This window comes from Nanorana parkeri, unplaced genomic scaffold (assembly GCF_000935625.1).
Source record: "Nanorana parkeri isolate BGI_ZX_2015 unplaced genomic scaffold, ASM93562v1 scaffold303, whole genome shotgun sequence".
Classification (NCBI taxonomy): domain Eukaryota; kingdom Metazoa; phylum Chordata; class Amphibia; order Anura; family Dicroglossidae; genus Nanorana; species Nanorana parkeri.
Window position 1 is genome coordinate 950,125 of NW_017306571.1, and position 15,612 is coordinate 965,736.

Consider the following 15,612-nt stretch of genomic DNA (forward strand, 5'->3'; position numbering starts at 1 on the left):
TGAAGCTTGGGGGAAGGTCTCGCTGTAACACATGGGTATGAATGCTACAGGGGTCTGTTGTATATACTATAGGTGTGCTTCCTATGAAATGCATTGATTCTGTAACTGCATTTTATTTTCTGCAGTATATTTTTTTAAAACTAAGCTGCTATGAATAAATCCAGCTACAGATGGAAAGATGTATCTTCAAGAATTGATGAATATGTTCCCATCCTCTGTAGTACTGACTAGGGATGCACAGATACTTTTCGAGTACCGATGCAGATACTTGGCATTTTCATGAGAACTATCAGGGTTGCAGCGGTTGCAGCTGGGACCGGGCTCTGGCACTCCACCGCTGTACTGAAATCATTAGTCTGTATTGTTTTAGAAAAACTGTCACATGACAATAAACAAAAATGTATCAGTACTCGTACTTGTAAGTACTCGGCGAGTATCAGTACTGGTATCTGTGCATCCCTTTATTTATATTTATAAAAACAAAATCGTACATTAAAACAGAAATGTACTAATCCCGGGAGCTCCGTGTGCTCCTTACAAATGATACAGGCTGTATAATATATTATTGCAGGGATTTGGTGTTCCTCTATAGCTACTAATGTTCTGCAGTGTGCCTCTTTAAAAAAAAAAAACACACAGGAAACATTACAAAGCTCCCTGGCCGATCTCGACTTACCTTGAATGACGGTGTTGTCGGCTGGCAGCGGCGTTGTTCATTGTCGGCAGGCAGCGGCGAGTCGGGAAGCTCACGGGGAGGAGAGGGCCAGACGCATGTCCTCAGCATGGCGTAAGCGGCGTCGCGTGAGCGGGTATACCAGCGTAGGCGCGAGCGGCTTAACTGACGTGGGCATGGCGTAAGCGGCGGACGTAAGCGGCGAGCGGGAAATTTGAATTTTAGCCGACGAATCGACGATGGAAAACGTTTTAGACAAATTGTTTATTGATTGAAGATCATTTTTTTGTCCGTGTACTTCAAAGGGAGCACGCCCCAAATTGACAGATAATAGCTAGATTTAAAAGATTCTACCTCAAGGTGTGCAAAAACCTTAGGGGAGGGGCTTTTAAGAAATACTAGAAGGGGCCATCTGAATGAATTGTTAATCATGTTTTGAGGTAGAATCTTTTTAATGTAGCTAAATTGTTTAGTGATGCAAGGGTAAGGCACTGAAAGGTTGAAGGAGCCTACCGTACCAGCGCCGAGTGAGGGAGCCTGCCGTACCAGCGCCGAGTGAGGGAGCCTGCCGTACCAGCGCCGAGTGAGGGAGCCTGCCGTACCAGCGCCGAGTGAGGGAGCCCATGGAGGAGAGCAGCGGCTTCAGCGGGGGGGGGGGGGCGTGGCTTGTGCGTCCTGTGGGCACGGCGGGAGCAGCGTGCGGTGGGCGTGGCTTATATCCGGCGGGCGCAGCGGGACGGAAACAGCGTGCGACGTGTGCTTCAGGCCGCGTTTGGAGCCCCGAACAGGGAAATCAATCGATAGCCGACGAATCGACGATTGAAAACGTTGGCAACGTTTTCAATCGTTGATTTTAATCGACTAAATCGATTAACTGTTGCAGCTCTACTTGGTATCTGTGCAACCCTAGTACTGACTTAAGACTTACTTGGCTGCCTGAATTTTTTATAATGATGACCCTGATAGTATTGAAGTCAGAACCAAGCAAGCAGCATTTGTAACAGCAATGGCAGCCTACATATCCCTTTCGGAACAGATTTCCTATAAGAGGAGGGCACATCTGCAAATATTTAGCCTACATTTGCTCCAGATGCTGTGTTTTTAAAGTGTGTTAATGTATGCATTTTTGATACATTTAACAGTTTTTTTTTAACATTTAAAAGGCGGACATTCTATGAACTTGAATTATAAAACTTCGACCAATAAAGCCCCACTGTATTACTGTTATTTTTAGTACAAGTTAATGCAACATGACTTTTGTAAATTGAGCTAATAAAGAAATATTGATCTTTAACATGAATTGCATTTCTAGCACTAAAAAGCAATGGCAAATGATTGTGATATTAATGAGTCTATCTCTGCAAGCAGCTGAAACATAGAGATGGTGTTAAAGTAAGCCACTGCAAGAAGTACGGAAGCTGCCATTGCACCTTCTGGAAATGTTTGGTGCCTATCCCTCTGTGTCTTCAATACTTTATGTGTCACTGACTTGGAACAAGCTTAGAGCCAATGAATTTAACAGAAATTCAGAAATCTTTATCTGCATATTTGTTCCAGGTCAGTTTGAGAGTTCAACATAGGCCTATGTATTATTTCAGCATAGGTTTCCTTCCAGGATATTGGAGAACTTCAAGGAACAGGGATTATTCCTGTTTCCACATCCAAAATATTACATACACTGACATGGATGTACACACATATACACTTTTAGATTTTGTTTAACATAGCAGTGATAACCCTATACAGTAATCTTGCAACCCCAAACACATAAAACCTTCTGTCATATTAGATTTTAAATATTGTCAGTGGCAGCATTTTGCTTTAGTGGAACCATCAGTATCAGCTTCAGTACAGTAGCCTTTATGCTATTACCAGGTCTCATAAAAAAAGGCTAATTTATTAACCTTTTTTTTATCTGTACTAGGCTCAACATAATAAGGGAATTAGAGCTTATTCATTTAGAATGCTGGAAATTAAAGATATGCTAAGTGTGCTATTCCATAGCAACCAATCAGCAGTCATGTTCTAGAGTGAGGGGTAGAAAGGCAATACCAATGTATTCCATAATCTACAGTGGTATCATCCATCTGGTTGGGCTATGTGATGTGGTTGTGTAAATCTCAGGATTTTTGTTCAGCTAAAACAGCTTACTCATATGTATTTCATCTGTGAATATAGCTGTTTGTTGGGAGTTTAGCTTTACCTTTCCTTACAAAAATATAGAGGCTGCAATTATTAACTTTTAATTATGTGTGTGTGTGTGTATATATATATATATATATATATACAAGAAGCAGCTGCTAATCATTTGCAATTAATAGGGACTTATGAGTTGCCTCAAGCTGCTTCTAAGTTGCTTCAAGCTGCTATCAGTTGCTGTTACATTCGCAATGACTGATACTGCAAGTAAAGCAGTTTGTACACAGACAAGTGCTCCTGTACTCAAGTCCTTAGTGGTTTGGATTGACTAGGGAGAGGAACACCGTGCCTTAATTTTGTATTTTGAACTGTTAGGAGGTATGGTTACCTATTTGATCTAAAGCACAGTTGTAATCTGTCAAGTGTAAATGCATTAATATATTTGATAAAATTAAAAGCATTTCTTGTAGTTAGAATTAAATTCAATTAATGTTTTCTTAAACACAGACTCTGAATTAATGCTGAATTAACACTGACCTCCAGCAATGTAGTTCTTTATTTTCATGTACTTAGTCCTCCCAAAATAATGAACTTGGATGTGTAACAATTACAATTGTACAAAACAATTAAAGAAAGTACCTCAATTATTTCAAAATGAGATTACAAAAAAAATGGAAATTAAATCTGGTCCCTCAAAAGTGAAAGGAAAAAAAAATAAAATACACATATTTAAACAGGATTGGAACACTTCATTTTACAAATAGGATTAACAGGAACATAACAACTCACAAGCTTGCAGACAAACAGCAAAAAATAACAGATACAATTTTAATCAGAGGAATCATGCGCTCATGAAAGAAATTAAAACAATTTGTACAAGAGAACAAAAAAAAACTGCATTACAAAAAATTAAGTTGCATCTATTTTTCATCTCAGAACGAAGGGAAAAAATTGAAATACAACAATCAGCACATACATACAGAAATTTTTTTTCCAGACACTGGAAAATCTGTGAGTGCCTCTGACAACATAACAAGTATAACAGTGCTATCTTATGTTGACCAAAAATCATAAGTTGAAAAAAGAAGAAATAAATACAAGTACATGGGTAAAAAGTCAAAACACTGACTGACAATGATTGTCTAAAATTAAAAAGGTTAAAACAATGATTTGGCAAACATTGGACGGTACGATATATTAGTGGTATCAGTGGTGAAAATGACCCTTAATGACTTAAGCTCTCTTTGAGTACTGAACATTGTAAAATTCACAATATACACATAATTTCTTTTCCCCCACAAAGTAATTAAGACATAATTAAGGAAAGAACAAATGATTCCCTGTTATTTTACTACATTAAGTGATAATGTACATTTGTAAATAGCTACTTCTGTTTAAATACATGAAGCTTATGTAATAGAAATTGTCTGTGTTGAAGCTACTCATTATGTCACACTTAAAAGTAGTGTGTATAAAAAAGATTCTGGATTTTCTTTGAGTGCTTGTAAATGTGTTAGGATAACACAAAATGATCTGGAAGACTCAGCGTCCACCAAAGTCCGTTATCTTCGTAGTCCACCTTTTTTGCTCTGGTAATCCGCAGCTGCCTTTGCTGTGCAAAACAAAACAATGAGAATAAATAGTTTCTTTTTTTTAAATTAAGGTCATCAGACTTTTAGATGACCCTGCAGGTAATAAGGCATCCTGCTCTACAGTCTTTTTCTTCCTAAAATGTCCCACGTGGAAGTGTCAAGCTAGATGTCGGACTTGGTCCCAAGGAGGTACCGTCGCTATGTCATACATGACTCATGGAGTGTAGAGCAGTGGATTCGGCAGCTGCCCTTGCCATGTTGTGCCACATGCTGGGGGAATTGTGGGTTGCGCTATGCAGTGGTTCCTGGTCTGATAGAGACAGCATCATAGCATATGCCTAAAAGAAAAACAAAACATGACATTACACACATTGTAGTATAACTTTGTTTAGCACTTTTCACACAGAGCCTGTCACAATTTCCATATGTGTAGTAGTTTAAAAATGTATTAAACCTGAATGCTGGAGAATTAGATAAACATAAATATAAAAGGACTTGTGCATCATGAGGGTGCTTTCTAACATACCAAGCTCATGTTATATCAATGCATGACATGGTATAAACAACTGTTCTAACTCTAGACTGGGTCTCTCATTTAGCTCTTCAGTAGGAAGTGGACAGGAGGACCTGGTGGTGGAAATGTATTTAAACTGAATTGTAATGTGGTTTGTTATTCTATGTCTGGAACATGTAAGCATCTGTTATTTTAGTAAGGCTGAATAAAATGATTGAATTTATGAAGGTGGTGTGTGGGCATACAGATGTTTTGAACTGTTTAGGTCTTTAAACAACTTTTGTTTGGCAATTTTGTCTCCGTTATTGAAGGTGGGAGGCTTATTTCTATGCATATAACTTCTAATACTGTTACCCAGAATAATGTGTTGCTTGTATGTACTCTAAGGATCAGTAGGTTTTCTAGGGTTTGTGCCTGCCCCCACCATGAACAGCTAAGACATAATGAGAAACTAGGAATGGTCACATCAAATTCTTCCAAAGACTGAAAGAGGCATGGCCCCTATATAATACAACCACTATAAATATAAAGGCATTAATCATTTTACCAAGCCTTTATTTAATTTACCAGATATCATCAGTTTAGCTGAATGGTGAGTTTCAGGTCACTTAAATGATAAAAAGTAATTTTATTAATTTACAGTATATTTATGTATTGTGCGATGCATGTAAGATATGGCAGTCAACCCACTTCAAATGTCAAAAGCAGTTTCTGATGTTATTTTGCTTATTTATTTCTTGTTTATTGCTTTATTTATGTCTTCTTTATTGTTTATTTAAATATAAACTGTACTTTTAAACAGCCATAAAAAGTAGCTGATAAGCAAAGTAATGCCCAAGTCTCCAGTTCTCTACAATAAACTATAAAGTTCACTAGCTAGAATAACATACAACTTTCCTGAGTAGAAATGCTACCAGCAAAGTAAAAATGGCTATCATTCTCAATACTGTATCAACTATCTGCTGTAATATAGAACGTATTCTCATTACAAACATTCCATGTTGGATTCTGAATAGGGGCATGGAACCCAGGGAGCTATGAAGCAATAACATTGCACATGGTGTAACCATCAGGTTTACACCAGTGTCTAGGATGGGCTGAGCACTGTAAGGGTCTGTGCAGATGAGGTTTTCTTTATGTAATACACATTTTGTTTTCCCATACATGTTTATTGGAATGCTAAACCCAGTTGAAGTAGGCCAATTGCAGGTTAGCTGCAGGTCAAATGCAACTGTCAATAAATTCTGATGATCCCCGAAGCATCAAACTGATGCCATTGACACAAGCCCAAAGCCAGGATTTTCAAAAGTAGAGCAGTGTAAGATTTTCTTTAAAGAGGAGCTCCATTTATTTTTAACATGAGCCCTTGCAGTGGGGCTACCCCCACACTGCAAGGGTTAACTGCTTTTTTTCTCTAGGGGCCGACATTCAGAAGGTATACTCACCTGATCCTTGGTCCCGCAGTGATGAGCCCTCACCTCTCTCCCCCTCTGCTTGAGCTGTGATATGACCCTTGGCATCCTTACATCTAATGCTGGTAAATGAACCTGCATTAGACATGATGAGTCAGCAGGGCTTAGATCGTCGAAGCCTGGGGGAGAAGAAGCTGCAGGGACCAGTCTAGCTGCCAGGCAGGATCAAGGATCAGGTAAGTATATGTTTTTATTTGAGCCCCTAGACTCAAATAAAAAACAGTTAACCCATGCAGTGTGGGGGTAGCCCCAGTGCATGAGTTAACTTTTTTAAATTCCTGGAGTTCAGCTTTAAAGAGGACCTTCCCTGAAAAACAGTACCTCCACTTCCCTGCTAGCCCCCTGCAACCCGAACAAAATTAGCAGCAAAAAAAATTTAAAAATAAAATTTAACAAAAAAAAGATAGAAAATACTAATTGCAGTCCCCACTTCTGGGAGGCACAAGTGACGTCATCGTGCCCACTGCTGACTCCTGGGATAGCTGGGCATCCCAAAACCTGCAAGAATGCATCCCCATCTATTGCAGGAATGCATTTTTATGGGACTTATGCAGCAAGGAGGCAACAGTGAGGAGTGGTGACATCATCTGCTGGGACGCTGTCCTTCCCTTTGCTTGGAAGGTCCACTTTAAGTTGACATTTTAGTCCTAAATGGTAAAGTTTAAAAAATAGAGATGAATGTTTTAATCTTTAATACATCATAAAATGTTTACCTGGGACTTAGATTTTCTATATAGTGGCTGTTTTAACTCCTCTGCCAATTGAGAAGCAGTGAAAGCAGCGAGGTCATCATCATTATATTGCCTGTCATCCATTTTTCTCATCTTAAGACTATCTGTGAAGTGCCTTATGTGGTCCAGAGCAGACAGACCAGTTTTGAAATCGTCATCATCATACCTGAAAAACCAAGGGGGTATGGCCACTGTTAAAAACCATATACAAAACATAAGTTATTCCAGCAAGCACACCTTGTTGTAAGGACAAAAAGTTTAAAGATGTGCATGCACTGCCATTCATTCTGCATGGCACTCCACTGCACATATACAGTAAGTGACAATGCACCTGCACTACAGTGAATACACACGAACGCGCAAAATACGGAACCTTCACACATGTGTGGTAATGCACTACAACAGACCAAAAAAGGTGTGAAGGGATCCAAACACATTTACTACCACCAATACCAAAAATGTAGCAATGCTTTTCAAGTACATATGGATACAGTCATAACGTATATGACCTATGCTACCTGCTTTACAGTGCTACACTGAGCCTCCATTCACATATAGCGTTTGTGTTTCATGTGCGATTTTCTGTGCAGAAGACCGCACGGCACGAAAGCGCTAAAATCTTTACAATTGCACAGATTCCGCTCAGCAGAATACGTCCCTGAAATTGCGCTTGGACTATTTTGTGGGATGCGCGGTACAAAACCCCGCTATAGTCTGAACAATGCACATTAAAATGCATTGTTTTTTATGTTTAGAGCAGTTTTGCATGTATTCGTTCGGATATGCGCAGTCAACCGCTCCTGTGTGAATGGAGCCTTAGTGTGATTTACTGCTCCTTCTTCCAATGCAAGTCTATAAGTTGGCCAACTCATTAAAAACAATGTGCTCCCTTTGTAGCAGATGTCTTATCTCAACAGTTACTACAAGACATACAGGATAATTGCACTGACCCAGTCAGAGCTCCTTCCAGTTGCTAGCCTACACTTTTTTATATCTACTACAATATCAAACATAATGAAGGGAAAGCTTGTAAGAATTTTAAAATTACCGTACATAAAAATTACTTTAAGGGAAGACAACAGTAACTCAAATTATTTACTCACTGAGAACACTATACTTTCATTTTATCAGCTTGCTAGCGCTTTGTGAATGTCAGCATCCCTGTGAATGTAGGGTTTCTTGTCTATTTGTGGCCTCTGAAATTAGTGTACATCATGATGCAGTATTGGTATACGCCTAGTTCTTCAGCCTACCCAACAGCAAATGTATTTTGTCTGTCCCAGAGTCCCAAAGTGAGCGATGCACTAATCACATTCATAAAGCATATTGCTGTGCATTAGCAATGTTCCCGGGTTCTTGTGTTGAAAGCAGGAGTATTACTACAATAAGGCTATTCTGGAGCTTTTCAAATGGCTCCTTAGCCCAGGCCCACAGGGGAAATTCATGCTCTGAAAACTGATAGGTGGGAAGTGCATATAAGAGAGCATTTATGTTAACGAAATGCACCAACCTGTTGGGGGAGACTTTGCAGTTTAATGCAGCCTTACTCTCTTCCTCAAAGTCATTTTCAGGGCAGTTTTCAAGCAAACTTGAATTTTGTTCCTTTAGTGATTTCTCTGCAGTGTCATTCTCCTCATCGTCTTCATCTAGAATAGTGTCGTCCTCTATCTCATCATCATCCAAGATATCAGAATTCTGACCAGTCAGCATAATTTTATCATGGCTCCCATTCATCCTTAACAAGAAATAAAACAACATTGTGATACATGTAAACTGGAACTGAATGACATTGAGTTTTCTAAATCATTGTGTATCATCAGTAACTGCCACATTTAAAAAAAATGAAATACTTGTTTTCACCCTTTTTATTCTTTGTTGTATCTCAGTGCTGTTGATTTCCTGCAGCTTCTTTGCAGTCACTTCCTGTCCACATGCATACACCCCAGTAACTGCTGCCCATTGTTTCTCAGAGCAGGTTGCTTGATGGTGACAACAGTGGGCCATGCTTGCACAATGTGTGTTAGCACCAGCACATGTAGGCTTTTTGGGGATTGCACATAACAGGGTGACAATAAAGGAGTATAATTGAGAGACGGGGCAGAGCGTTGTCACTCTATAACAAGAAATGCTTGCACAAAGACCTTCTCAACAGGATCAACATATATTATTATATTTGAAACTGGAGATTAATAAAAAAATTAATTACTTGTAATTAGTTTAACGTGTGAAAGCTTGTATATGATTTTGGTGATTGGGTTTACATATATTTTATGGAAATCTTATAGCTTAATGCATCTTTTGGTAAGCAGTTCCAATGAGATCTGAACCAGCAGGAGTGTAAAAATACTTTTGACTTGTCTTCTCTTTAGAAAGCTATAGTTCCCTTTACTCTGTTTTTCTAAATGGGAGCCAATATTGTCATGTGTTTATATGGGTAAAAAGAACATATCTTTGCATTAAACACTGAGATCTCCAGGTCTTAAACTGCATCTGTTTCTCACATATCAAGCACCAAATAACATCATAAAGCTCATAAAATCACTAACTCCATCTTAGCAACACCTAAGCAGTTTGTATACAATTCTCTATTATAGACTGGTTAAATTCAGTTAATAATTTCTAAGAATCTATTCCAACCTTAGGACAGAGCGGCTTCTACAGTTACTACATAAGATGCCTTTTTTTCTCAGAAAATAACCTGTTTGCTAAATCAACTGTAGCCCCATTAGAATTGATTCAGTAATTCTCCAAATTATCTTGTACACTTCCCAGACAATTAGTTTCCTCTGTATATTAAGACTTGACTATTCAGGGCTCTGTTTTTCTTTGACATCCCTCTCTTCTTGAATACTTGTCCCCCACTAGGATACATGAAAAGTCAACACTGTTAAAAAGGGATCAATGTAAAAAGTCAGGAAATGATTTATTTAAAACTGAAAGGCTGAATAAGCAATGAATCCATCGGCCTCAAAACAGGGTAATTGCTGGCAAGTTCAAAACACATGGTGACTACCTCTATCTTTTATCTGAGTATAATGATTGTGCATTTGGACCACCAGCAGGAACTGGAAAAAAATAGTAGGTGGCATTGCCAAAATAATGGTGCTAGTTATGCTACATCACATTTCTCATGGATGAATGTTTCATGAACCGGACCCAAAGAAAGGAAAGCTTTATGATTGAATAAACAGATTTGCTAATTACGTCTCCAAGTTCAGTAATTTGCCAGGGATAAAATATCCATCAAGCACAGTCAGAATGCTAAATTCTGAAAAGGAAACACTGGCTGACCCTATGACCCTCACTTCTTATTAACTTCCTGTTTAGGGACATGTTGTGGCCAGATGTTTAATGCATGTCACCAATCAAAAGACAAAGGAAATATGATTTTTTTTAAATGCATTCAGACTTTTTCCTACAATTAATTTCTTAAACATTTTGTCATATTTTTTTTAAATAATAGTTTCAATGTATTTTGTTGATACTATTGACTGTTTACCCTTTTTAATGAACAGGCTGGCATCTTTTGTGCATTATATAATATACATTTCTACTAATAATTATAATACATTTTCATTTTATTACAAACCAAGAGAACCTGTGCATTTATGTATTTTCTAAACTGGTTACTCCTTATTCGCTGTATCTGGTGATCAGCCTTTGTATCTATCTATAGGTACCCATCATCTGGGCATAATATGACTACTGGGCAGTATACATAGCAAACTGTAAAACCACAATCACAGGAAACTTTGAACAGAAACTGTATAATTTTTTGATTGAACCTCTGCTGTTTTCACAGATCACAACATGCACAACATACACATGCAAACTTATAATCACAAGGAAACGGGCAGTATGGGGCTGATATACTATATGGATAACTTCGCAAAAAAAATTCCCTTCGCTTAGTGAATGTGCTAAAATTCAATTTGCAAAAGCATACCCAATCATGTGCAAGGAAAAAAAAACAAAACATATTTTTGCTTGCACATGATTGGATAATGGAAGTCAGCAGAGCTTCACTTCATTCACTAAGCTAATGGAAAATGCTCTTGCAAAGTATACAGTAAATTCCTTGCAAAGAATAACTATTCTCTGTTTTCTGTCTCAAAACCAGATGTCAGGATTAAATACAGAATTGATTATACATTATATTATTATACATTATATTATTTTATTACAATTAATTACAGAGTAAATATACAAACTAATATATTACAGTATATGCTTACCTGTCTTCAGAGTTTAAAGGTGACTGCTTGTTATTGCTGCTGTTGCCAATAAAATTTCGAATTTCTGTAAAATATGAATCTTCCTTGTCATCTAGAATGGCTCCTGTGCCTTCAGACTCTGAGTGAGGGGATGATGCAGCTGTACCTATGGAAGAAATAAAAAGGGTCAATTCTCATACTCCCACAGTGCAGTAAAACGCACTGTGCATTGTGACTACAATAGCTGCCTTGAGTCTTCAGGCATAGGGAGGTTTGCGAAAAACACCATTTACACAAAAAGGTGTCCAGGGTCAATGAGTAGAAAAGATGAAATCCATGTGTAAACTCAACTTCCTATTGTCTAAAAAACAGACTCCCTCCTGCAGCCAGACTAATCCTACAATAAATATAGCAACACCACTGTCTCAAAACCACACACATGTATGAAGTGTAGGACCATACATGTCTTTCAAACAGGTTTTACTATAAAATAGATCAGCAAACTCAGCTTGGCCTTTGCTTTATGTTCGTTTACAGTAATACTTGGCCCTGGCAGCCAATTTTTCATTTTTATTTTCTCAATCACATCAGAAGCATAAAGCACTAAAGGAATACTCTTAGGACCCTCATCACAGATTAAATATAGCATACCAGAGAGGTTTCCATTCTCATGCTTTTTTAGATGTCGATCCAGGTTAGTTTGCTGACCAAAACATCTATCACATAGGTGACACTTGAATGGTTTCTCCTTGTTGTGAATGTTGCGAACATGTCGTTGAAGGTTGGAGGAGATACTGAAGGATCGGTCACAATATTTGCATCTAGAACCAAGAGACAGAGGTTTGTGAAAACTGTTTAACACAAGACACATCACAGCAGATTAGCTCAAACAGTACGTCGGTTCCTCCTTTGTGGTAATCCTCTTTTGAAGACTGCACTCTGATGTATTCTTATTTTAGTATAGCACTCCACACAACAGTATATGGAAATCATTATCCGGCCGCATGCACAAACTTTGTTTCGGTGTCAGGATAGTTATATCAAACAGAGCTTTTTATTATTATTATTATTATTTTTCTGCATTCATATCATTTGTTGTGTTTCTCTGTAACACCTGCTCAGAGTGGGGCATCTTTTTTGCAGGCATACCAGCTACAAAACAGTATGGCAATATCTTGCCTGGGCAATTGAATAAGCTTTGAGGCATGTGGTGGGTTCTGGTGGTTTTGAGGAGTTACCATCTGAGGCCTTTGAGAAGGTGCATGACATGAGGTGGCACCACCAGCTAAGCAATTGTGCTCTGTTCTGCATCTTTCCTGCCATCAAATTTGCCTAGTATGGACATGAAGGTATTATACAATTACTGTGCATGCTAGCTGGACCACAATTGTGTGGTCATGTGGACCGTGGGCACTTGCCACTGTCGTGAAGCACAGGGCATTGACTGCTGGAAGGTCCCCATCACCACTAGCTAGAATCGGGCATCTGTAAAGTCAGCAGTGTTACCATTCTGGCCTTGATACACTGGGCATGGGGGGTGATTAGGGGATATCTGCCTGATCAAGGTTGCTGCTGGAGATGGCAGGGAAGGGTTATGAGACCTACGCAAAGGTTCAAATTACACTTTGCCACACTCGGCGGGACCTCATGATGACACCCTTCCCTGCTTGATGTGCCATAAGGTAAACCCCTAAAAATCTCGAAAATGTATTCGCTATCATTCGAGGCTGCAGATGTTGCAGAAGATGCAGATTGTTAATCTTGTGGGGAGGAGAGTGTAAAATAATGAAGGAGCAGGAGTGCTGGCAGGGACAGGCTGAGAGGTAGAGCTCTCCTGGGTGGGGAAGCTGCTAAAAGGTCGGAACTTGAAAGCTATACTGCTAAACCATGGAGGAAGGGGGGCATGCTTTGATCTTTTCACCTTGGGTGCTCACTGAGCGTGTCCCAATAGTACAGGCCTTTTGCTGCTGACTGCTATCAATCAATGCAGTGCGCAGCTTCCAATGACCTTTGCTTGATGATGCCATGCCTATTAGCCTTAAAAATGTCCAGAACTGATTTTACAGATTCACCGTCCTTGATTTCAATGGGGTTCAGATTAAAGTTAGCAGTTTTCAGGACTTACGATAAGTTTGAAAAACTGTCCACGAATTAGACTCTCAAACTTCAACATTACACATTTTAAATTATTAAAAAATACAGATAGCTGTCCCCTTCAATGAAAAGACTTATTACTTACCTCACCTGCAAGTGAGTGAAAACTGCACTATCTTCATGAGGTCTGTGTGCTGCTGCTATCCGACAAATTTGGGTGTTTCGGATAGCATGTCCCCCAACTAAGCACCATGGTTTTATCCACTGGCCGCTGTGTCCTGTAGTGATGTAGAAACCTGTAGAAAATACCATGGTGCCTAATGAGGGATACACCATCTGACAAGCTCGGAAGTGACAGATAGCAGCAATGCCCAGAGCACATGAAGACAGCAAAGATTTAATTGCTAAAGGTTACTGTATTTTGTCTTATTAAATAAGGCTACAATGTAAGTTTGCATTTTCATGTGTACACTATGCCAAGGAGCATATAATGGACACACATTTTAAAGTTTCATTTTATTGTATAATGTGGACAATTCATAAAGCAATGTGGTTTTCAATAAATATTTACAGGTGGTGAAACAATCACTGTCATTTAACACACATGTTCCTGGAAGATTCACCTGCAGTGGATGTTTGGTAAATGTTAGATTTACTGCACTATAAATATTCCTATCTATTGATAAATCAAGGAATTTTAATATGTTCATATGATGGAAGGATTCAATATATAATTGAGTTTCTAAATGTTCAATTTATATTTCAAATCCATGATTGGCAAACAGCTTTTAATGCTTTTCCCGCTTTTCTATGTCTTCTAAGTCACTGTTGTAACATATTCTCTTATGTGTGCAAATCACAGCTTGAGCTCTTGAGCTTTTTAACTCTGTAAGCAACATGCTTTGTCAGGATAACAGATCATGATAATGTGAATTAAAATGTGATATTTATGTGAATAAAGAACTTCACTCTGGCTATTGGAATACAAACCATTCATATCTAGTATTTCACATTACCTAACTAAAAACATTTTTCGAAAAAAAGTGTTGTTTATTGTTGTTGTCTGTAAAAAATATCGACAGAAGATATAAACAAAACCACATTATACCCTTTAATTGTTAATTGTACATAATATTTATTGGTTATGGGATTAGAAAGTCAAACCTACACCAAACTCTGAAACCAGCAATATTTGTAGTCAATAATTTCAAGTACTTTGGGTTTATTTGAACAGCAATAACATAACTGATAAGATCTAAAATATTTCATACCGGTAAGGCTGTTCTCCTGTATGAGTCCGTAGATGCCGCGTTAGATTCGCAGATCTTGGGAAAATTTTCCCACAGTACCTGAGTAAAAAGATAAGAAATAATTTTTCCTACAAAAGAACATTACTTTTTATTACTGATTTCACCCCCACAGAGCTAATCCAGAACTGAAATGTCTATTAAAAAATGCCTCCCACACATCCCTTAATGCTCATTGTAAGTTATAATTCTTGTCTTTTTCTACAATATGTATACAACTCTACAACTCATACAACTATACAATTCATCAGTAAAATTAATGTGGTAGGATATACAGGTCACAATTTTACTACACATGACCCACTCTGACACCCAGACATAAATCTCAATGTCTCTTCAATGTTTAACTACAGCAGGTGTAAGACCATCATGGTAAGGTTACCATTCTCAGTGCTTGTGGAGATTTGTCGTGGAGATTTCGCAAATGTCTCAACTCTATAGAGCAAAGTCCAAATCCCATTCGCACTGCCACAGTCTCAAAACCACCAGGTATATGTGGTGCCCTGGTGACCACACAGATGGCGCTGTGCAAAACACTGATAGTAAATAAAAGTAATTCACCGGCACACACTTGAAGGGTTTTTAAAGTATTGATATATTTATTCAATACCCAATGTCACATGCTGTCATACGGTGCTAACGTTTCGGGTCCACACAGGGATCCTTCATCAGAGCGACAGTGACACTTTTTTCATTTTTTTCTCTAAACATCAGCACCCAGCATTATTAACAACATGATGGGGCAGTGTTCCAACACATTATATGCCTCTGGATTTCCAATATATAGATCTGGCCTAGTATTCTTTTTAAAATACCCTCTGCCTATACATGCAGCTAATTTGTTTCCCTAACTGTGCTCTATATTATCATAATTTC

At 38.4% G+C, this 15,612-nt stretch overlaps 1 protein-coding gene across 2 annotated transcripts in view; it reads right to left on the reverse strand.

Moving 5' to 3' along the window:
• Window positions 1-3,540: 3,540 nt before the first annotated feature.
• Window positions 3,541-15,612, reverse strand: part of MECOM (MDS1 and EVI1 complex locus) — a 53,023-nt gene continuing 40,951 nt past the window's right edge. For both annotated transcript variants that reach the window (XM_018557791.1, XM_018557790.1), the window contains 6 exons: window positions 14,701-14,778; window positions 11,987-12,156; window positions 11,357-11,501; window positions 8,632-8,856; window positions 7,104-7,287; window positions 3,541-4,742 (listed from right to left, as the gene is read on the reverse strand). In XM_018557791.1, the coding sequence (XP_018413293.1) occupies window positions 4,608-4,742; window positions 7,104-7,287; window positions 8,632-8,856; window positions 11,357-11,501; window positions 11,987-12,156; window positions 14,701-14,778 (937 nt within the window). In that variant the 3' untranslated portion in view covers window positions 3,541-4,607. The remainder of the gene's footprint in view (window positions 4,743-7,103; window positions 7,288-8,631; window positions 8,857-11,356; window positions 11,502-11,986; window positions 12,157-14,700; window positions 14,779-15,612) is intronic.